Below are 25434 nucleotides of genomic sequence, written 5' to 3'. Positions count from 1 at the left end.
AAGGGCAGAAAAAATAATGAAAAAAAAGTAATCCACAAACCTCCACCCATATATATTTATGGTGGGTCAAACTATAAGGATATGATAGCAAGCTTAATAACAGCGACCCCTCCTGAATTATATGTCGTTGAAAGCATGGCAAACAATATAATCAAAGTCAACCCAGTCAATTCAGAAACGTATAGAAAATTAATACATCACCTAAGATCTGAAGATATCATACATCACTCCTATCAATTGAAAGAAAAAAGTGCTTATAAGGTAGTTATACGGGGATTGCACCTCTCAATACCAATACCCGAAATTAAACAGGAGCTCGAAACTAAAGACCATAAAGTGAGAAATATCATCAATGCCAAGCACATCAGGATGAGTAAAGATCCACTCTCACTTCACTTCATAGATCTAGCGCCTCAAAAAAACAACAATCTGGAATTTTTTGGTCAAATTAAAATCAGAGTAGAACCACCAAGATTCCAAAAGAAAATTGTTCAATGCACGCGATGTCAAGATTATGGACACAGCAAAACATATTGCAGAAAACCCTAAAACTGTATTAAATGTGGACAAGACCATAACAGTAAGAATTGCCGGAAACAAAAAAATACCCCAGCCACATGTGCACTTTGCCAAGATGATCATCCTGCAAATTATAAAGGATGCACAGTTTACCGTGACCTGATGAATATGAAATACAGAAATAAAGGAAATAGAGCTAACACACAAAACCAATTAACAACCAATACTCCACAAGTCTAAACACTACAGCAACCAAGAAATATTGGTAAAACGAATATAATCTACGACCAAGCCCTAAATACCCAATACACAGATGGCGAACATCAACTATAAGAAAAACAAACAGACTTCCTCGAGGATTTCAAAAACTTATTCAATTGGCCTCTATGTATAGCAGCAATATATAGTGCTCCACGCCATACAGTAACAACTGAAGAATACGACTTTATACTCACTCTAGGCCCTCGTTTCCTTACTGCAGGCGATTGGAACGCGAAACACACCGCATTTGGGTCTAGATAAATCATCCCCAAAAGATGAACTCTATGTAGAACGATATTAAATAATAACCTCAATATCCTATCTACCGGGGAACCCACATATTGGACCACTGACTTGAATAAAATCCCCGACCTGCTTGATTTTGGAATAACTAAAGGCATTGGTGATATACACAACAATATTGAAGCCTGGTACGATCTGTCATCCGATCATAGTCCCATAATACAAGAACAGCCAATATCAATGTTCCCATGCACAGGTTGACTATATCCGAAAAGTGCCCTTCTTATATGTGCATACGAATTTTCAATAATTTGCCCCAAAATATTAAATATATACAGAATTATAGACAATTCAAATCAAAAACTAAGAAGTTCTTGATAGATCTTGAGGTGTATGGTTTAAATGATTATTTTGAACGGAAATTGTAAAATATTTAGTTATAGGTTGAGTTTATTTGAGTAGAGTTAAGTTATGTATTATTGACACTATTTCATTTCTTCTTTATGTATTCTCAGGGAATATTTGAAATAAAGTTATCTATCTATCTATCTAATAATCAGCCTTAGCACTCACCCGATCCAGAAGAAGTCTATACCAAAATTATGCACCGCAAAAACAGACTGGGAACTTTTTCGAAAAACAATTGATGATGTCATAACTCTGAACCATCGAATGAGTAATGACGAAGAAATAGAAAAAGTTGTTAAAGACCTGACAGAAATCATACAATACGCGTCCTGGACTGCTATACCAGATACAAGTGGAAAAGTGGAAATTAAAAATACACCACTACACATTAGGCAAATGATATCTGAAGAACGAAGAGTAAGACGGCTATGGCAAAGAAGTAGAAACCCATCAGTCAAAAGGAACCTAAACAGACTAACCCACGAGATCACGAAAACCTTACAAGAGATAAAGAACAACAGTTTCCAGAACTACATAACCCAGCTATCCCCTGACGACCATTTTTTGTGGAAAGCAACAAAAAAGTTGAAACACCCCATAGTAAGCAACTCGCCCATTAAAAAATCTGATGGAAGTTGGGCTCGCACAAACTCTGACTAATCAACAGTTTTTGCCGAATATCTATTTGAAGTATATGTATAGTCCCAACCAACGACAAGGTAACTCTGACAGTGAAAATCATGCCACGGAAAGCCATCGTCCTTCTCATTACCATATATAACAGAATTTTAGAAATACGCTATTATCCAATGCAGTGAAACTCGCACAAGTGATCATGGTACACTGCTCAACAATTGATAGGGATCACTTACTTGTTCTAAATTTATTTCTGAAATATTCGCTCCAAGATTATAAATTAAGTCAGATATCAGAGTATTTTCAGTTGATAATATGGTTCACTTGAGAAAAGAATGAAAAAATGGAAAGTTGGAGAGAAAAAAAGACTTTATTAGGAACACTCAAAATTCTGTGTTTGAATAACATAAAAATTTTATGATTAAACCACAAGAAGGCTGAAGTTTCGGTTAAGCTAGTACCTAGTTGGTTCCCCACGAGCTCGTCTCAAGCATTCTACCCTACAAGGCATACTTTCGATCAAACGATTTATAAAATTTTGGGGCAAATTCGTCCAAATATCTCGTAAAGCGTTAGAAAGGTCCTCCAGGTTATTGATCGGTTGTTCTAAGGTTGACAATTGTCTAGACATCTCAGACTAGATATGTTCGATGCAATTCATGTCTGGAGAGCGAGCTGGCCAGTCCATCCTATCAATAGCATGAGTTTCTAGCGCTTCATTAACCAGACGACTATGGTGTGGACGGGCATTATCGTCAATTAAAATGAAACTCTCGCCCACGGCAGCCGCAAACGGAACAATTATGGGTTCAATAATCATATCGTGATATCTCTGGCTGGTCATGGTGGTGTTCTGCAGAACAACCAACTCTGTGCGTTGGTTCAAACAAATGCCTCCCCATACACATATAGAACCTCCGCCAAAAGCTGTTGTGGGTACCATAAACTGTTCTGCATACCTTCGACCTCTTTCCCTCTAAGCAAGAATACGTCCATCGGAGTTGACCAAACGAAATCTAGACTCATCCGTAAATAAACATCGGCTCCAATCTTCAGGTGTCCAATTGCGGTGCTCCTCAGCCCATTGCCGTCGATGAACCCGGTGTTCCCTATTCAAACGGGGATGTTGAACCCTCCTACGTGCTGTCAAACCACGAACATGTAGTCGTCGTCTTACAGTCTGGTTCGAAATTAGAACTCCTGTTGCAACTCTCAGTGATCTATTGAGCCGCGACGCCGGGTAAGTGGGATTTCTCCTAGCATTGAGGATCAAAAGACGATCTTGGGAAGCTGTTGTACTGCGCTGCCGACTTCCCCCATGAACATAAGCTACTGAGTCGTTTTGGATGAACCTATTCCAAGCCCGACTCACGACACTTTGCGAAACATTCAACCGCCGGGACACTTCTCGCTGGGACAAACCTTCCTGTATCCACCGTATGATTTGGTCCAGTTGCACAGGAGCCAAACGTCTTCTCGGCATGACTGATAAGCTGATATTGTTCTCATTTCTTCAATTATTGTCACCTTATGTGTTTGAACGAGAGAAAAAAACAGATTTAATAACAAATACCACATTGCTTTTCACTCCACCTGTAACAGCCTACAGATAATAATCGATTTTGTGAACAAGAGCCGATGAAGTGAGGAAGACTTTGATATAATCAACTCAAAACATCTTACTTTTTCCTTAGAGAACATATAATGTACAGATATTCACGAGATAACTTGAAAACAATACAAATGAAGAGAAGTTTATAAGTGATCCCTAGCAATTGTTGATCAGTGTACTTAAACCCGGCAAGCCACAAAAAAACTCTGAATCCTACCGCCCGATGAGTCTATTACATATCATGTCAAAGTTATTAGAAAAACTCCTACTAAAAAGACTAGAAGAAAAAACATCACCGAAAGAACTTGTACCAGATCACCAATTTGAATTCCATAACAAGCATTCAACAATCCAACAATGCCATCGAAATCAAAACTTGCCTTGAAACAGGAGAGTACTGCACCTCGGTGTTCCTAGATGTGTAAAACAAGCCTTTGACAGAGTTTGGCATGAGGGACTACTATACAAACTGAAACAAATATTACCTGACCGATTTTACGAAATATTGAAGTCATACTTGAACGACCGATACTTGCAGGTTAAAATAGAGGACTCGTTATCCGACTATAAGACCATAAGATCTCGCGTTCCACAGGATTGCGTACTCGGACCTATAATCTACCTGATATATACCTTGGATTCCCCCAAACTGACCAGTGTCTACCATAGTAACATTTGTAGACGACACAGCAATTATAACCTCGCAGACCCATTGTTATTATCTCAAAAACTACAGAATCATCTGGATACTCTCTCTGAGTGGCTTAAAAAGTGGAAGATTGAAATTAACACCAACAAGTCGGCCCAGGTAACTTTAACCAATAAAAAAGGGAAACCCCCACAAGTAAAACTGCAAAACACACCCACTACATTTGGATGAAAAACTATCATGGAGAACTCATATAAAAATGAAACAGCGACAACTTGAAATTAAAATGAAGAAAATATACTATTATTAATGTTCTAAGATGCAAAGACTAGTCACTAGTCTGTGATAGTAGTCTGTGATTCAAATGCTTTAAAAAAAATACTGTGGTTTTCTTTTATTCTGTGGTTACCAGAGTTAACCTTTCTAATTCTGAAACTCAATGGTTCGTTTGAAATTGTAATCAATTTTTTTGATGGATATTGGTATATAGAGTTATTTTACCCTAAATTAGATTGAGATGTTACTTAACTAATACAAAATGCAATTAAACATTTGATGAGCTTTATCTTCTGATGTAATATGGTATAAATCGAAGAATATCATTTGGAGTTTATAGCTACAACATGATAAATATCTAGAATATGGAGAAGTGAACAACTACATTTTATCAGTGGAAATTCGAGATGGTTACCCATTTTTCCAAAAAGAGATTAAGATCAGTTTTAATAATAGTCTTAGCTGCATTAGTTTTTCACCTATGTGGTGGGTTTTTGCACCTATTTGCTAGAGATTTTAGTGAAGACTTTGATTATCCATATAGTGGTAATGTCAAATTTCTTGTTGACCAGATGATGAATGGGGCTGAGTTTACACCATCAAATTATTATTATTTTAAATATAGGTCCAACTTGAGTCATATTTGTAACAGTTCAGTGAAATTGTTATTTCTTGTGAAATCTGACCCAGAGCATTATGAACAAAGGAATATTATAAGATGGACTTGGGGGTCAACAAAGCAGTTTGATGGAAACATTAATATTAAAACTGTTTTCTTGATAGGATCACGAGAATATGAGAATGAGAGACTAACTGCAGAATCTAATACCCATAATGATATATTACAAGGAAATTTTACTGACTCATATTTCAATAATACAATAAAAACCATGATGGGTTTCAAGTGGGCATTTGAATTTTGTTCTAAATCTACAGATTATTTCATGTTTGTAGATGATGATTATTATGTTTCTCCTAAAAATTTATTGGAATTTGTTAAGAATCCATATATTTTTCCAGGAAGAGATAAAAGGGTTACGAAGTACAGTTTTATTGATTTGAGTCCAGATAAATTCGAATTATATGCAGGCTTTGTGTTTGAATCATCTCCTTTTCGATCATATTTCAGCAAGTGGTATGTGTCTTTGAAAGAATATCCTTATAACAAGTGGCCTCCTTATGTTACTGCTGGGGCTTATGTTTTGAGTAGATTATCTTTGATAAGGATGTATTATGCCAGTTTATTCATGGATCATTTTCGATTTGATGATATTTATGTTGGTATTTTGGCATACAAACTTAAAATTGAGCCAATTTACAATGAAAATTTTCATTTTCATAAGTTATCTTATACATCAAAAGGTTATCGACAACTTATAGCTTCACATGGCTATAGCAACCCAGAGGAATTGTGGAGTGTCTGGAAAGATTACAACAATTATGAAAAGCTTATAGAGCAAACTGGTGCTCCTTGAATAGGAATATTTTAACAACAAATTTGATTCATTGGGTAAGATGAGAAGAATAGTATGAAATTTACAACAGGCTAGTGATGTGTCAAAAAGTTAATTGATCTGATTGAACAGAAAAGCTGAATCATGTTTTCTTCTGAAAACGACATGATTCAGCTTATGGAGAAATCGATCTTTGCTCACTGAAATCAACAAACAAATTTTGTGTGCAATGTTAATGTTGATTTTTGATCACCTGTTATTTGTTATTGAAGTGTTGTCACTAGTGTGAACTTATTAATTTTTTTGTGAGTTTCTGCAGAGAAATTATTGACACTTCTTAATTTTGTAGATTCATTGTAAACATTTTTGAAATATAATATTTTTTTAAATCGTATTTTCCTCATTTCATTCATAATTTTAAATCTTGTAGGTATGTTGTTTACGGGTGTCTTTGAGACAAAATGCTTTACTCTACCGCGATGAGGTTTTGAAAGCCTTTTGTTTAAATAATTTGAATGTTCGTTCTATTTGGATTGGAGGAAATAATACACATAAGTGTAAAATTTAGTGTTTTTGAGGAGTTGCTCTATGAGAATGGATTCAATCGAAATGAAATACTACAATAGTACAATTAGATGTAAAATAACAGTCAAGCTTTATGCAAAATTGTGGGGGATATGGGGTTGAGCTTTAGAATTTTAAATAAGAACCCCTATTTTTTTATCGCAGATTCGTATTCTACGGCAAAAATACAAAACTATTGTAAGAACAATTCTTCACCAATTGTCATAGATGGCTTTATTTGAATTTTCTTACAGTGACTCAATAAAATACTGTCGACAATACGCTCTATTCCTCTATTAGTGATGACGTCACACACCGCCATTTTAGTTCTGCTTAGACCCTTAGACCATTAATAATAAATCTATATTCTAAGGGGAATCGGGATCCAAACAAACAAATTATCATTCAAATTAGTACGTTGTCGTTGAAGAGTTGGCTTATTTTGATAAATAATATTATTTAAGCAACGATTTTACTATTAATTGATAGACAGAAGGAACGAGATTAATGCCAGTAAAGTCGAACTTGAAGTTTAACTAATGAACACGGCTTTTTACAAAATATGGGGAATGATACAGGATTCAAACTTACTGGTATTAACCTCATTCCTTCTGTCTAACAATTAATACTGAAATCGTTCCTCAATACTCTTATTTATGAAAATAAGCCAATTCCTTCAACGACACCGTACTAATTTGAATGACAATTTGTTTGTTTGGATTCCGAACACTGACAGAAGAACCAAAAATGGCGGTGTGTGACGTCACACTAATATATAATAATAATAATAAGAGAGAGTTTATTCATGAAAATACATTCAATAATAGATGAGCGTATTCGTTCAAATTGAGCCTAAAAATGGCGAAATATGGCTTTACCATAGAACTTAGGAATAAAATTTACTTATCTGAACTGACACTTTGTCAAAATTAAAATGTTTTGAGAGTAATGGCCAGTTGCACCATTTGCCAAAACATTGATTAAAAATTTTACATTGATTACCTTATGATTTCTCTTGCACCATGTTTTAAATGGTTTAATACTAAACATTGATTATGGAAACGATGTTTATTTTTTGAATGGTAAAATTGGCCGTAGCCTACATTAAACGTCATTAAAGATGGCGCAAGAATGTTTATTACTTTATAGTGCAAGAGAAATCGGAAAGTAATTACTTAATGTTTAAATTTTCAAACAATGCTTAGGCAAACGGCACAACTGGCCATATGTTCAAATCCATCGAAATTATTAACCATAGACGCACATCCTTAATTTTCCTAGAATATATATCAATACTCTTTACAAAACGTCAAATTTTCACTTCAACTGAGCATATTATGAAATATTTTCAAAAAAAAAACTGGAAATGGTACTTACTAATTGTATTCATCATCCTTTTTGTCCACATATTTGGCGGCTTTGTTCGTCTTATGGAGAAGGATTTCGACAAGGAATTTAAATTCTCTCTCGATGTTAAACTGAAATACCTTGTCGATCGTATGATGGAGGGGAAACATTTAAAACCATTTCATACATTTCTTTACAATATCGAGAGTGACGTCAACTATGCTTGTGAAACCACCAAAAAACTGTTGTTTATTGTCAAATCTTCACCAAAAAATTATCGTAAGAGGAATATCATAAGAAAAACTTGGGGATCTAGTATACATTATAAAGAAGTGAAGACGATTTTTTTAATGGGAACGACAATCTCAAAATATGTCAATATGATGTTGATAAGAGAAAATGAAATAATGAAAGATTTAGTGATAGGCAGTTTCATAGATTCATACTATAATTTGACGCTCAAAACAATTATGGGTTTGAAATGGGCTTCCAATGTATGTTCCAGTAATGTTGAGTTTTTCATGTTTGTTGATGACGACACTTTTGTTTCAACCAACAACATATTGAAGTTTTTGAAGAATCCGTATGCTTATCCAGGAACAGAAGAGAACGTTAAGAAAATAACAAATTTCAATGCGGACCAGTTTTGTTTGTACAGTGGATACATATACAAAAAAGAAAGACCAATTCGTAAAATCTTCTGTAAATGGTTCATTTCTCTCAAGGATTATCCTTATGACCAGTGGCCTCCTTTTTCTGCCGGTGGAGCTTATATTTTGAGCAGAAAATCTTTGCGCATGATGTATTACGCCAGCTTGTTCACGAAACCCATTCAATTGGAAGATATTTACATAGGTTTATTAGCTTACAGGTTAGGTATAGAACCAATAAGCAATAATGAAAATTTCAAGGTGGAAGCAAAATATGACTTTGAAGAGTTTAGATCTATACTTGCTGCTCATGGGATTCGTAAGCCAAAAGAATTGTGGATGATTTGGAAAGAACAGACCTTAGCTGACAAAATAAATTAGTTTTGTTTATCTATTTTTTTTAATAAAGTAGAAACAACAGGGGGAAAAACCACTGAAGAAAATGATTTTCCACATTATTAAATTATTTGGATTCAAACATAGATAGTATAGGTACTAACTAATATGAAAATATATTTTGGTGAGACCTTCTCGAGTCAAGTTATAGGTGCGTCCTCTCCCTGGGGTTTTGGTGTTTCATCCCGAGATCGCTGGTGGACTCTTCAGTTGGGCTATCCAGTATCCAGGCAGCGATCTCTGCCTACTTATCTATGATCTCTGCCTATGACACAGTATCTCACACCATTGTGGAAAAGTGAATGAGTTGCAACGCGACAACCCATCACGCGCCATCTATAAGCAGACTCATGAGCTCTCGGTAATCTGAAGAGCAAAAAATTGTGCAATAGTTTGAATAGAGCCTAAAATTATGGCGCAATCATTTTTCCATATTCATATGAGATTTGCATTTTTCACATACTGCCGGTAAGTGATGAATGTAGTAGAAGTACTCATGAGTTCTCGGTAATCTGAGGAGCAAAAAAATATGATACAAGAGAACAGATAAAACCCTCAGCAAAAACTCTATCTCCTCGTATAGGTGTAGTGATTGGTTGACATAATAAGCTGACATATTTATATTGAAGGGCTTCTTCTTCATCCAACTAAATTCTTTCATCCTTCCTCTTCACCAGAAGTTGACAATGCATATATTATGATTAAATCTGAAAACAGAAAAGAAATGAACCGGAAAACAGCAATAAATGTTATAATTTTCATTATATACCACATTATATTCCATTAAATATGACAATTGTTCATTCACCATACTCTGAGGTTTATACAATGGCATCACGTACAAGCGATAGCTCCTAGCTAAAGCTTCTGTGTTACCCTATATTTGTTCACCTCCTTTATTCTGTAACGCTCCTTTTTGCGTCACTGGGCGCCTCTGCCAATTGCCCTTCAGCACTTTGCAGTAGTATCTCGAGCGCCAGCCAATTTTAGGGAGAAATTGACAAACCTTACCAGGGCAGCTTAGTGAAGACAGGATTCGGTGTCACCTAGGATGGTAGCGGTGACCAAGTAACAAACAACGCAACATAATTAATAGGTTTACTGATTCAATTCTACAATACAGACAATCTCAGCAAAAACGGGAAATCAGAAAAAGTATAAACTATATCAATCTGTATACTTCAATTCGGTTACTGAGATAATTTGTACTGTCTACAACTACTGTGTCCTTACCTCACCAATTTAATGTCAGTCAGAACCGTTGAACAAGTTAGTCGGATCCGGGAGCCGGGAAATTATGATATTTGGAGATGAGAATCGTGGATTTTGTAGAGTCGGGAAGGAATGAAAACTAATCCTAACACGTTGAAAAACTCCACCGGTACACCACCCTCTCGTTGTCTCTATCAAATGAAACCCTTGAATATTCACTCGTAAGAAAGTCACAAGTAAAAATTAGCAAACTCCCCAGAAAAGGACTAACAAGTAAGTTAACTGATGAAAATGGCGATTTTCGACCTCAGAAACGGATTTGTAGCTATTGGCGTTCAATTACCAATTTTACTATTGTCCAGTCACTTTGTAACTCCTTAACCAAAATGTCTTTTTCCAAACTAAACTAAATTATACTACTGCCTAAATCTCTAAATCTGAATAACTAACTAAACTAAACTAAACTACTGCCTAAATCTGAATAACTATCTTTACTATACTAACTACTGAATAAATCTGAATAACTATCTCTACTATCTGAATGCCTGAACACGAATTTTCTACTACTATCTGATAATACTGAATGCCTAAACATGAATTTTCGATTTTGGGTCGGTTACACCCTTTTATAACTTCGGTGCAGGGCGGTGAAAGAATTCAGCCCATGTGACTCTTCATGTCGACAAAAACCTCGTTTTTGGAGAAAATTCTCTTGGCGGAACGTAATCTAACATTGGAAAAAAATATATCAGCGGTAAAAACGCCGAAATAAATAATTTCTTATATTATTTCAATCGGATTATTCGAGGCCCTGGTCGGTTGAAAAACATGAGGCATGGACTTTTTCATTATCGCGGTGAACAATTAATAAATTATTTCCAATATTTACGGAATATATCAGAATGATTAATTTGAACGGAAAACAATGAAATATTCTTTAGACGGAGCCTGATCATTCCTATGGGAATAATCAGACTTCGTTACAATTCAACTCATTTTACTTTATATTACTTAGTGAACTGTATGTCTGTTCAATTTGGTGAATAAATTATTATTATTATTATTGAAATCACTACATTAAATTGATGGATAAGAAAGAATATTATCGAAATTCATAAGCCAAAAACAACTAATGATTTTCCAACATAATAAGCCAGAGTACAAACAGAACTTAATAGGCCATATATCAATACATAACTGATAAAAATCCTCTTTCACGGAGTTTTTGTTCAGCTGCCTTGCGGGTTTCTTGAAGAAGGATGACCACTGCATCATTGTCATGTCATGTCGACAAAATAAATCACACCTGTCCTTAGATATCCCTTCAATATTCATGTAAATAGTACCAAATTTGCTCTAAAATCGGGAGGGTTTCTTCAATTCCATTCTTCAAGTGATTCAATACTCCAACTAATGATTTTTCGAATCCTCAGGTGTACCAGAATCGCTACAGGCCCTTCATATTGGGGAGTCATCTCCCATAGATTTATACTGATTGTATTCCAATAAAAAAAAAAAACGTTACAAAAATACAAAGAAAATATGACAATAAATTGCTATTACTATCTCTATTCGATTTGAAGTTGCAGAATAGGGCTGAATAATTGTCGTTGCTACAGTGCATCCTAAAAATATAATAATTTCCTTCGAGCGATAAAACATGCTTACCATTCTTGATACAGTATTTATTTAAAACCGAAGCTAGCATCATCGTGTTGGCTGCTTCAAGTAGAACATATATTACGTATTATAATAGTTATTTATCATACTTTGAATAACGAGCGTCATGTTTATTCACTAGTAATTTATCATAATCAGAAACACTAGAGATAATTAATTTTGAGGTCGATTTCACTGATGAAGACTTCTCACAAGAGAACCACTAGTGAAAATTTTTAAGTCAACAGTAAGAAGAACTTGGTACTCAGTATTGATGTTTCTGCTTCAATCCATGCTAATTCGAATTTATTCATGAAGAAATGAATTTCGAAAACAATACCGTAATTTATGTTGAATTTGCCAATTATAACTTGAGTTGTATAAATATATATATAAAGAAATTGTTAGAAAACAATGACAATGTCTTCGATAATTGATGAATAAAAAAGTAGGTAAACATATCTGACTCAGTTCAAGATCAAATTGAATTTATTAATTCTCACCGAGCATTCCTGATCTCTCACTGAAACAACAAATTCTGTCGCTTTCTTCATCTTCATATCTTAAAGCTATTGCTAGAAATAACTACTGATTAGCTACCTATAATCTTATTACGTATTTGATAAGTTTATAATAGTGTAGGTTATGGTTATACCGGTGTACTTGAGTTAGAAGTAATTCCACATCCAATTATAATGAAAATTATAATATCACGTATAGATCTAGATTATTTCGTTAGATTTCTAATATAGATACTAGTTGAATAAATTAAAGGATCAAAATAAAATTCGAAATTTTTAGCGGTTTTTTAAATGACTGTATTTTCGATAACAATGGTCGTATATCAATTTGAAAAAGAGGTTTTTGAAGCTTGAAGTTTATAGTTTAGAGATCTCATGATAAAAAATTTTTCAAGCAACGTGTACCGCTCAATCCTTATGAATACAGTATCTAAAATGTCTGCGAATTTTTTCAGTTTTTAATTTTGGCCCACAGACTTGGAATTTTTTTTCCAACTTAACCACTATATGGATGAGATAACTTGTTCATTCAGCTTCAATATCCATTTTTCAAAATTTCTATACGAGCATATCTCTCTGAAATATCAAACTTTGAATTGAAAAGGACCTTTTCGTCTTCAACCATCAATATCTCACCAATCAATGTTTGCACAGAAAATTTAGGAGATGTTTTGAAATCTTGAATGAATTCTCTACGAGAAGTAGCTATGGTATTTTCGGAACAAAATTTTCTTTGTTCTCTACATTAATTTGAAAAGTTGATTAAAAAAGGGCTTTTGGAGGCTTTTTGGATAATCAAGCGCTGAATTGAAAATATCAAAAAAACCATCAATGTTGAGTGTGCGTTTTACAGTTCAATATCACCACAAAAATCCCAGAGAATTTCAATTCAATCCATGAGAACAACTGGACTTTTGCTGAAAAGGAGAAAATGACTGAAACAATCAGGAAAAATTCAATTCCATCTGAAACAGTTAAAACGATTGTTTACAACACGAGAAGAACAATAATTAAAACCATGCGAAATAAGGGACAGCAATATATGCATGAGATAAGAATATTAATGCTACTTCAGACTAATATTTGAGAAGTGCATACAACTCTTTTGGTTTTACCGTCCAATTAAAATACCTATTGGTATTTTTAATGGTGTCATTCGTATTTGGTATCTATGTAATATAGCACAGATATGTACTCTGAATTTTATGAAATTCTCTTATTCGAAAACAATAGGTATTATGAGTATTTGAATTGAATAAAGTATCTGTTGCCATATCCGAGAAAAACACGACAATTTAACGATATTTTGCTGGATTTTAGGATAGACATATGTTCACCTGTTTCTGACATGGCCGTCGCTATCCAAACTGCCGCCTAAGACAAAGACCTAATTTGCCGCCCTAACAGAGACTGACTCGGCAGAAAGCTATAATATTGGATAATCCGTTTCTGCCGCCCTGGCAAAAATACAAGTCAGGTTTGGTACTGAGCAAAAGAGTAGAGGGGTGGTTTTGGTTCGATTCATGAAATTTTATTCATAGATTTAGTGTGTACAACTCCACACTTTCTTCATGAAAATTATTTTAGGAAAGAAAAAAATGTATTTTCAGTGTAATTATTTTTTATGGATTCAAATTCAAATCGAATAGATTATTCAGGAATCGTGTAATGTAATAAACAATACATAACTGGATTCATATAAATACGTAAATGATGAAATATATTAATTGAATTCAGGTTTCAAATTCTTCTGCTGAGTATCGACCTCATGAAAGCTCGAACATTTCGTTTTATTCTTTGATATTATTAAATAAAACAATTATTTTTAATTCGAATAGATGCAAACATTCTCGATGCTAAGATGTTTAAGATTAGTGAATTTGATGAAAAAAACAATTCATGAAATGAGTTGAAATAAAAAATAAATATTTTCAATAAATTCTTCCAGGAATCCAGATTTCTCGGAAGAATTAGATAATGCCGCCTTCCATTATTTGCCGCTCCTCTAGAGCGGGCCCTGCGGTTTTAGGTTTGACTTCATAAAAACCTTGAACAATTTTGTTTTTTTTTTCTTTGAGACTATCGAGTGATACAATCGGATTATGAGGATAAACCTTCATTTCAAATTCGAAAGCGCACTGGTTAATTTTATATAAAAAATGAAAAATATTATAATATAATGGAATGTGGCATAAAATAATAAATCTTCTTATATCTTGAGAAGGATAAGTTGGAAATGAAATCTGCTCTCGTATATTTTGCATTCCATTTTGAGAAATAAACATTCTTATAAGCCGCCCCAACTCGCAATAAAATTCGGTGATTTTTGTTGACAATTGTCTCTAAACCATTTGATTTTGAAAACCAGTTGAGTTTGCAAAAAAAAAATTATGGAAGAACGGGTTTTCTTTAATGACTTTCCATTCCTGTGTTAGATAGTATTTTCGATAATATTTTTGGATAGCCCCTAAAAAATTCTATCATATTGATTGGTCATTTTTCAATTTTGCTCAAGGAATTAATGAAAAAATCCTGCTTACCTGAATCATCTTGTACAAAATCTGAATTTGTGTTATGTTTGTTATACGCAAGATCTATAATACAGAGAGTTATTTGGAGAAACATGGTAGTACAAGAATGATTTTTATATTTATTTGTGATTAACAAACATTTACACATTTACTAAAGCGGTTGTTTATTATATTATCCACTTGTAGTGACTTTTTATTAGTCCAGCAAAGTCACCCTTAAAACGTTGAAATTGTCAGTTCCCTTTAGAATACTGAAGCCAAGCAGCTCCGAGCGTGGTTAGGACTTAGATAGGCAACTGCTAAGGGACACCCTATTCTGTAAGCTTTAATTTTATTTCTTTCAGACAAAGTCCTCAGCTATAGAAATGGGAGTTGTATTGGACAGAGATCACTGAAAGCCGAACTTAAGATTCCATCAGTGATCTCTAGATGAAATAACGCAATCCCTTCAAAAAATACGCTTGGTTCGATTACGTCTCGCCAAGTATTGTATTTGAAATATTCAGAATGTACCAGATATATAACCGGAATAATTCATACATGTCTATTCTTTGTATTATAAAATACTTAAATATATAAACAAGTGTTTATATGTTTAAGTGGTGGATCAACGTTTCTGTTCATATCATTATAAAACCGTAGTCCATCGTTTAAAAAAACGTTTATTACTGGTGTAATACTTCAACCAAAAGCACGTTATTTCCTGCGACATTTTTACTGATAATAAAAGGTTGGTTACACAACTTGCAATGAGAATCTATAGGCCATCGTGAAAAAATATAGGTACTTGTGTCTTTCTCTTTGATGGTCATACACTATTTCTGCCAGATACGATACGAGCTCTTTTCGCATATGCCATTCGATTGTGGGTGTATGCCTTTATGATTTATCTCCATTTTTGAGAAGCTGGTTCGAAGTTTTTGCAAATACACTTCCCTTCAATGCGGTATTTATCCGAGAATCAATTAGGTGCTTTGCTAAATACTCGTCGCTAAGAATTTTCATCGGATTATTTGCAATTAGCCTATTAGAAAAGTTGTCTTACTTTCCTTAAAGACTTTTTACTTAACAAATGTGCCCCAGAAGATCAATCATGTAGTTTCTCCAACATTCATTCCTTTGGTACTACCAACTGATTCCTGTTTCTGGCACCTTCATCACTTTCAGTCTGCAGATCTTTTCATTAGGTCACCATCCAATATAAAGTAATCGTAATGTACCCAAAAGGTCTTGATTCTAGGGCCCAAGTGATTCATTTTCCTATTCTGACCGTCCAATCTGATAGATCAACTCTTTTAATAAACATCGAACTTTGGTGTGTCCTTTTTGGCTTGTTTTGTTGTCTAAAACTCCATAAAGTGGACCATAGGACCTTCCAGTGTAGGTCTTTCCAATCTTAAGGCTGCTGTATATTCTTTATTCCATCAAAATTGGTTTGAAAACCAAGTTATTTTAAGAAACTGTCTGCTTCCGTAGAACCAGCCAAACTCACCAAGCATACCACATCTTCCTGCAATTTTATAGGATTTCTTGGCTATTCTGTAGAACTGTTGACTATAACCCTCAACATATTATAAGGCGAGTTTACCTATCAGAGCTTAGTTGTTGCCTTGTTGACTGACTAATATTGTTTGCAGGACGTTCAGGGCTTCTCCAATGAATAAAATATCAAGGCTGTTTTCTTCTGATCATTCCATACATTGGAATTCATTAATACCTTAAATTGCTTTTGGTAGGTTTAAGCTGTCTTATCTTCATCGTGGCTTTACCACGTCTTGCCACCTTCCAGTTTCCACTTTGGGTGTAGGTGGTACACTATACTTTACGTGTAGGTACCTATACACTATATCTATTTCGACCTCCCTATCAAGGCAGTGCTATACGTTCTGTGTTCCAACTAATTCGAATAAATGAACAGAATTCTACATCAATTTTGATCGATCGTTTTTACCGATAGAATATTGATATTGGTTTTCTAGGTCTGCCCTCTTGGGTTTTATTTTTGGTGATATCTTTGTCGCCCAAAGAGTTAAGAAACAGTTAGGATAATTTTTTTCCCTATTTCCTTACTATAACTTTTGAAATTTTCAAATTTTTCATGATTTAAATTTTCCACATTTACATAAAATTTTTTTTTAGACTTTGATCTTGACTATGAAATCCAAAAATGTTCACTGCTTCATCCAAAATTTAATTAAAAACCCTTATTCGAGAATGAGGCTAGTGCAACTGTTACGGTGAATGAATTTCGCTGCCTAGCTATGATTAATGATTTTTTTTTGGCCGGAATGAAAAGATTTTGATGTTGACGATGATAATTTTTAACAAGACGGCACTACGTTTCCTGGTCGTGTTATTTCTGAAAGAGGTGATCACAATTGGCCACCGAGATCTTATGATTTAGCACCTTTAGCCGTTTTTCTTTGGTTCACGTGAAAGGTCAAGAAAAGGCTCCACAATCGATACAAGACCTTTAAAATATAATTCATGAAATTAAAGAGGACATACAGTTGCAAATGTGCGAATAGTTCAAGGAAAATTTCATGAAAAGGATATGATTGGATAAGATTGCAAACGTATCCGTAACGGCTATTTGACTGATATCTTTGGCATACCTTCCTCATTTTAATGAAATACATCCATTGATTTCTCTTGAAATATACTGCTTTTTTTCAATATCAAAATGAAAACTCTCATTGGAAAACCCTACATCTGCCCGCCAAGAACTCTAAACAGAACTCCCTGAAAACATTCTGGAATTTTTTGTCACATTCTTGAACTTTCAAAGTTGCGCCATGTTTACAGTTAGATCGGTTCGTTAAAATATAAAATTGAAGAAATAGAATAATAACCACTATATCTCTGGATGTCAATAATGAGAAACTCCCAGATTAGATTTTCAATAATTTTTAGGTTTTCAATAATTTTATTTGGTCCGCACGATACCTCTTCTGATTTATGAATTTTGAAAACAAAGTATTCAATTAATGATTTCCCCAAATTATTAATCTTTGGTTCGATAAAATGCAGTCTTAACATTTCAGACTTCATCACTATTCTAAACAAAATCTATTCAAAGTTCAAAGAATTATGATATCCGTTACCAAGATATATTATTAAGATTGCGCAAAGCAAATAGCTATTTAGGTCATATAAAAATACTATTACTCATATCACAAGCAATGAACCTCCCGATTAATTCTTATAGGATTTCACTGATCTTCCTTCGAATTCATCATATCTAATCACGAATAAATAATTAACATACGAGTTATCGCCATTTTCTTTTTAGGTAGCACAGAATAACTCAATCTGTAAATGATTGGATAGATTTAGGTAAAATATGTCTCTGAAAAACAAAACGAGATTAAAAAATTATTTTTATTCTCTTTTTTTTATTTTCCATTCATGGTTCCTGTTTATACAGAGTGTTTTCAAATTTGACGTGAAACCTTTTGTTATGTTCGGCATACAAAATAGTGAATATGTAATCAAAAGGGATCAAGATACCAATATCCTATTAATTATAAAGTATTCTACTATTTCATACAAGATTATGTCTACAATTGTTAATGCTGAATATGCAGAGTTATTCTTTTTGTGTAAGGATGCAGCAATGGAAATGCTTCTGATGCCCAGAGAGAATACGTAGATTCCTAAACATGCGTATTCCCCACATGAGTGTTTTTTCATCAACCTACCGCCGAGCCTACCGCAGATTTGCGGAAACAGGTACCGTGTAAATAGTTAAAAACGCTGGTGCTCCAGGACTCCGAAACATTGTAGATGAAACAATATTACAGGCAATAGAAGATGCTCCTGCAATAACTACACATAAGACTGGCAATGACCTTGGAATATCTCATAAAAAAGTATGGTCGCTGCTGAAGAAAAACCATTTGCATCCCTATCACTACACTTCAGTACAAGGATTAGAAGATGACTATGCTAGAAAACTCCAATTTTGCCAACTTATGTTTATATGTTTGTGTTAATTTTCTTTTAGAAATAGCTTATTATTTTGTACTTCACTATATATGACTTGTTCCATACATTCTTTGTAATGTCGAAGGGATCAATAAAGAATTTGAATTTGAACTTATTCTGAATGCTGAGAGAGAATGCTAGATTTTTAACGAGGATCCTATGATTTAGTAGGGAAGGGGTGACTAATTTTCACAATCTACGTTATTGGCCGAATGTAAATCTGCATTTGATAAAGGAAACATCATTCCAAAGGAAATTTAGCGTTGATGTTTGGATAGGAGCCATAGCTAGTTTTTTGATAGGTCCTTATTATCTACCTGATAACTTAAACGGAGAAAATTATGAAGAATTTTTGATAACGAATACGGACAGCTTTTTGGATGAGGTTCCTTCGTATGTTCGTAATATTTCGAACGAATTGTTTCCTAATCGTGGATAGGTAAGGAAGGACCTATTTCGTGGCAACTGAGAAGTCCAGATCTAACACTGTTAGATTTTTATGTTTGGAGTAGTTTAAAAGATAGGTATAGTACATGAATGGGAAATACATACACATGCACAACTTGTTGGGAGAATTGACAAAGCAGCTAGAAGATTGGGAGTGAATTTCAGCAGGAAAGTAACAACTGAAGAAATTAGAATGAGGGCACGTGCTTGTATAAGGAATGGTGGAAGTCATTTCAAACATAATTTATGAACTAATTTTTCAACGAAATTTTGAATTTAATTGCAATTGAAAAAATATTTAATTAGTTAAGTTTCTATTCCCTTGCAAATGAAATCTTCGGAAACGAAACTAGTACTGCATTCTAAAGAAAACTTTTTTGGAAATGAAGAAGGAATTAGGCAAGTTTTTTGAACAATTTTTTCATACATAAATTGTAGAATTCGAAAGTTGCAGGCAAATTTATACACTGCGCAAAAAAATTAACGCACATTCTGAAAATCTCAATTTTAATGAAAGTTAACTCTACATTGACTTTAAAACTTATTTTTTATGTTCTCTCGGGAAGGTTTTGAACGAAACAAGACACATTAAATGGAAGAAAAATTGGATTTCACCGAATCTTATGTGAAAGAAGAGAAATAAACAATTTTCAGAATACTGATAAGTGATTAAATACTTGGTATTTCCACCCCTTGCGTTAATTACAGCTCGGCAACGACGGTTCATACTCAAAATGAGTGATCTTAAAATGTTCTGATCTAATCCTTCCCAGATTTCTCTGAGTTGGATTCCTAAGTTATTAAGAGTAGATGGATGATTTTCTGAACTTCTCAGCCTTCTATTGAGGTTGTCCCAAACCTGCTCAATCGGATTGAGATCTGGACTTCTTGCTGGCCATTCCATTCGAGAGACTTCAACCTCTTCAAGGTACTCCTGAATGATGCGCGCACGATGGGGTCTGGCATTATCGTCCATAAAAATGAAATTTTCACCAATGTATGGGGCAAATGGCACTACATGCTCTTCAAGAATGTTCTTTATATACCTATCATCATGCCGCAACACGAGGCCTTAAATCATATTCTCTGAGGCGATTTCTTATTGTAGAGTGCTAATTTGCACCCCATGAGTTTGCTCAAGCTGGTTTTGAAGGAGGCGAGCGGTTGCAAACCGTTGTCTCAACGAAGAAACTCTCAAGTAACGTTCTAGAATGGCAGTTGTTACCCGTGGTCTACCCTGTCCTGGTCTTCGGACATTTATACCTGTCTCCCTGGACACACTTGTATGGGAAACTCCAGACATTTCTGATATTCTTGTGTATGTCCACCCTTCTTCTCGCAAAGCTACCGCTTGGGCACATTCCTCTTGGGTCAAATTGCGTGTTTCGCATTGCATAGCGATCGCGTGTAGAAAATCAAACGAAAGAAAAACTATTGATCACTAGAATTGATCGAGAACAACTGATTTTAGAATGGAGCCAATACATTCAAAATCTGATAATCTCATCTTTTTTTATTCCTGCTGGGAAAAAACATCTGTATTGAAGAAAAAAGTTGAAAGTGGATAACATATGCATGCATAATTCTAAAATAAAAATAAATTATCATTGAGAACACCTTCAGTTATAGAACAAATTTGAGATTTCCATAATGTGCGTTAATTTTTTTGCGTAGTGTATTAGGAATTTACTATTCTTTTCTTCATATGTCAATTTTAAAATCATATTATTGATTATTATTCAATACAGCATAGTTTTGCTTTTTTCATACATATCATATCCTTTTCTGATGAAAATAATCCAAAATTTGAATCAAACTTGGCCAACGTAGAATAAATTTACGAAAAATGTAAGGTAAGGTGAGTAAGGTGAGAAATTTTTCGAACAACACAAAAACTCAAATATCTCGAAAACTGTTGATTTTCGGATATCAATTAATATGGCCCAATCGACAGCAAATTAGTTATACTAACACCTCCTCAAAGGTTCACGTCTGATTTGGAAACACCCTGTATAAATAAACAGTAACCAATGCAGAATGATTTTTCAAAAATATCAATCATATATGGTATGTCATTAACGATATTAGCCAAATCACCGACACGGCTTCGGTTGCAGCACCATATCCTTTTCATGAAATTTTCCATGCACCTATACTTTGCGACCGTATGTCCTCGATAACTTCACGAATTCCATCTTCAAAGTCTTGAACGTGGCTCAAAAAAGAAAATAAAAGATGAAAGATGTTGAAGCACAAGATCTCGGTGGTTAATCTCCTCTTTGAGGAATAACACGGCAATGAAACTTTTGTTGCAAAATTGCAATTGTTGCTTCGCTTGTGTGGCAAGTAAAGCCGTCTTGCTGAAAATAAACGTCGCCCACATCAATATCTGCCAATTGTGAAATTAGTAGATTAGTAATTCCGCCCGAGAAATCGATGGGCCCATCAGATTTTGGACCCAAAAGGGCCTTATCTATTCGAGATATAGTCCCAACTTTCGAATTTCAAATGCAAACCCATCTTTTTTATTGCAGATTCGGATTCAGCGGGAAATTTTACATCCGAATTGATGGAAACCTAAATTTTTTCGTCCTTTTTTGGGCCCTAAAGCGTTTTTTGTTCAAAAATCCAAGGGCTTTCATTCAGATCAGGATGCAAAAATTCATATTCTGATACTGAGGTCCTTAGTAATTTCTCTCGTTGAATCGATTGAGCCCATCAGATTTTGAGTGCAAAATGGTCTTATACTAGATAAGAGGCCCAACACTGCAATTTCAAATGCAAACCCTTCTTTTTTATAACAGATTTCAAAGTTGGGCTTCTTATCTCGTATAAGGCCCTTTTGTCCCCAAAATCTGATGGGCTCAATCGATTCGACGAGAAAAATTACTAAGGACCTCAGTATCAGAATATGAATTTTTGCATTCCAATCTGAATGAATGCTCCGGATTTTTTAACAAAAAACGCTGCATAGGGCCCAAAAAAAGGCGAAAAAATTTAGGTTTCAACCAATTCGTATGTAAAATTTCCCGATGAATCCGAATCTGCAATAAAAAAGATGGGTTTGCATTTGAAATTTCAAATCTGGGCCTCATATCTCGCCCTTTTGGGCCCAAAATCTGATGAGCCCATTCGATTTCTCGGGCGAAATTACTAAAGACCCCAGTATCAGAATTCCGATTTTCCACCTGTGCGCGAAATAAATTCACTGTTTCCATACTTTTGTACCACCTGGTATATTCACTTCCTCTTTTTCGAGATTTTATTGACTAAACAACTATTCTTCGAAGCAAACCGACTGAGAATTGTAATCGTACTTCGATTCGATCCGGTTTATTGATCGATTTTACAATATCAACCTTGTTTCATGGATCTTTCTCGCAGAGGAAAGCAGGTGTAAATGAACGTTTTCTGCAAGGTGTTTGGGTACAATCAGATGATGTTGGTGAAAGGTATAAATCGATCACAACCTTAAGATCACATGATTTCATTCTAACAATATTGAATACCACCGTACTTATCTTTTTGTTGTACATCATTTTCATTAATAAGAATGTATGCAAGGATTTATGGTAATGGGGTCGACTAGATCTGGGATATATGATGAAACAGGGAGATTTTTATGTACAATAAATACAATCATTAAAAGTGAAGAAACAAACTGGGAACCTCGGATATGTGTTATTTCTTTGAGACTTTCGAGTCGCAAATTTTTACGGAACGCTCGCTTAGATGAAGGACGAGAGCGCAGCAAGTTTTACTAGAATGTTCATAATTTTCTCTTAGAGAAATATTTTCTATTTTGACATTTCTGTTCAGTAAGTTTCTACAATTCATCATGAATTTTTTAAACCAGAACAACGCTTCCAAATTGTGGAAATAAATAAATCTGTTTTCGTCCATTTTACGGTCAATATAATCAGCCAATAGCGCAAGTAAATCATTTTCTTGTTGATGGTTTTGAATCGAGAAGAGAGAAATTAGTGCGAAAACGTTCAATAATTGCAATTATGCATTTATTATTAAGATAATATTGCTGATGTAGCGCGAATTGTTGAAGAAAACGGCGAAATGTCGATACGTCGCCGTTCTCAACTTGTTGGTCTTTGTCCTTCGACTATCTGATTAATTTTACCGAATGATCTTGGCTTGCGTGTCTATAAAATAAAGCTCATGAAAAATTAAAGCAAATGACGTTCGTTCCCGTCACATTTTTCTTCATTGGGCTAATTTTTGAAACTGGCCGAAGATGAGCTTTTTTACAGGAAAATTGTGTTTAGTGTTCAAAGTAATTTCTTGTTGAATGGCTTCGTTAATAGGTAAAATTTCCGTATATGGAGCAAAGACAATCAAATGAAGTCATTAACGAATTACCATTAAAATTAACTTTTAGTGCTATGTATATGTTATTTACAAAATTGCTACAATATATTTCAGTAATTCAAATGCTCTTTAACACTATAATATGTCTTATTAATCATCAGCGATTTAACTTTTTTCTTAAAACTTAACCCATTCATTACTTTCACAGAATCAGGCAAGAGATTGTAAAGCTTGATACACTGATAAAAGGAAGATGTTTCGAATTTCCTTGTTCTGTGAACAGGCATAGTTTCGGTAGGTAATTCTTGTAGAGTAACAATGAAATTATTCAACTTGTTAAAAGCAGATTTGTCATCTCTCACATATAATAAGCTTTTATATATAAATATTGAAGGCACAGTCAAAATACTATCGGCAACAAATAAAGATCTACAGTGTTCACGATGACCAACTCGGAAAATCATTTTAATGATACGTTTCTGGGATATGAATAGATACTCTACTAAAATCCACAGAATTTCCCCATATTATGATGTTATAATAGACAATATGGGAATAACACAAGCTGTAATAAGTGTTTATAATGGATTCAAGGGGAAGAGAGCTGGCGGCATCATGGTGTTATGCCATCCTGACTGATTTTTTTATTCCAAAATTTAATCAGCTAATAAATATCGACGACATTTGATTCCAACAAGTTTAAGCATCAATTTATTGCAAAATCAGTTTGGTGACAATTTTATTTCTTGAAGTGGTGCTGTTGAATGGTTCAAATGTTGAGTCATTTATGATTACACACCAACAACTTTTGAAGCATTGGAAGCCAATATTCAAGCCACCATTGACTCCATACGGCCAGATTGATAGGAAAAAGTAGTGACTGATCGAATGGAATGAGCAACTCATGTTTAAAATATAATCAGTTCAAAAAATAAATGCCATGAAATTATCTACTATATTATAATAATTAAAATTCCATTCCAAGAATATTCTCAATCTCTTAGGAAAACACACATTATAAATTTCCAGATACAAAGGTTTAACACAAAACTACAAGAAGAAGAGTTTCCTGTGAAACTCTTCTTTTTGTAGTTCTTGTAGAAGAAGAGTTTCACAGGAATCTCTTCTTCTTGTAGTTTTTGTAGGTCAGTCGCATATCTGTATCTGCGACTGACCTCTATATATTTTGAGCGCTGGTTCCCTGAACAAATCGTTCTATTATTTCATCAAAATGTCCGTAATTTTCAAACGAACAATGTTTTCTCAACAAAAGTCCTAGACACTTGAAATTTTTCGGGTGGGTTTGGATTTCGAATGACGTGGTTTTGTGTAGGGATTCATCAAGCCAAGTAGCTTGATATTTTAACCAACTACTTGACTTGAAAATCAAGCTCATGAAAAATTACATACTTGAGCTTGACTTGATTTGATTTCAGATATTTATTACTTGACTTGATATCCAGCTACTTGATATTACTTGAGCTTGGTATATGCATGCATCGCACGACATATATTTCTGCAATCGCGTGCGCGCTTAGACTAAATAAGGGGAGCGCCGACAGACTGAAGCAATCGCCAATGTTACTTTATTAGTAGTTTTCTCACATTTCTTTCAAATCTTTTGGAAGATTTTGGTAGTTTCAGAAATATCTTTCCAAACTAGGCCAAAATGGTCAAGGACTTTTTATCAACGCCAGCATCTTCAGCTTCTATTGAAAGACAATTTTCCAGAGCTGCTG

General features: G+C 34.3%; 2 protein-coding genes across 2 annotated transcripts; both read left to right on the top strand.

Annotated features, from left to right (window-relative positions):
- Nucleotides 1-4739: 4739 nt before the first annotated feature.
- On the top strand, nt 4740-6452 carry LOC123682917 (beta-1,3-galactosyltransferase brn-like). The gene is made up of 2 exons (XM_045621744.1): nt 4740-6148; nt 6238-6452. Exon 1 carries the CDS (start codon nt 5012-5014, stop codon nt 6077-6079), a length of 1068 nt encoding a protein of 355 aa, XP_045477700.1. The 5' UTR covers nt 4740-5011; the 3' UTR covers nt 6080-6148; nt 6238-6452.
- Nucleotides 6453-7913: 1461 nt separating this feature from the next.
- Nucleotides 7914-9009, top strand: LOC123682916 (beta-1,3-galactosyltransferase brn-like). Its single transcript, XM_045621743.1, has one exon. The coding sequence runs from the start codon at nt 7960-7962 to the stop codon at nt 8998-9000; it is 1041 nt and encodes a 346-aa protein (XP_045477699.1). The 5' UTR covers nt 7914-7959; the 3' UTR covers nt 9001-9009.
- The last annotated feature ends 16425 nt before the right edge of the window (nt 9010-25434 follow it).

Source organism: Harmonia axyridis, chromosome 6, assembly GCF_914767665.1.
Source record: "Harmonia axyridis chromosome 6, icHarAxyr1.1, whole genome shotgun sequence".
Taxonomy (NCBI): Eukaryota; Metazoa; Arthropoda; class Insecta; order Coleoptera; family Coccinellidae; genus Harmonia; species Harmonia axyridis.
Note: the sequence above shows the minus strand (reverse complement) of the source record. Positions and strands in the feature narration are given on the sequence as shown.

Excerpts from the sequence above, each read along its gene's own strand:
- LOC123682917 (XM_045621744.1), top strand. The coding sequence starts at position 5,012 with ATGGTTACCCATTTTTCCAAAAAGAGATTAAGATCAGTTTTAATAATA.
- LOC123682916 (XM_045621743.1), top strand. The coding sequence starts at position 7,960 with ATGAAATATTTTCAAAAAAAAAACTGGAAATGGTACTTACTAATTGTA.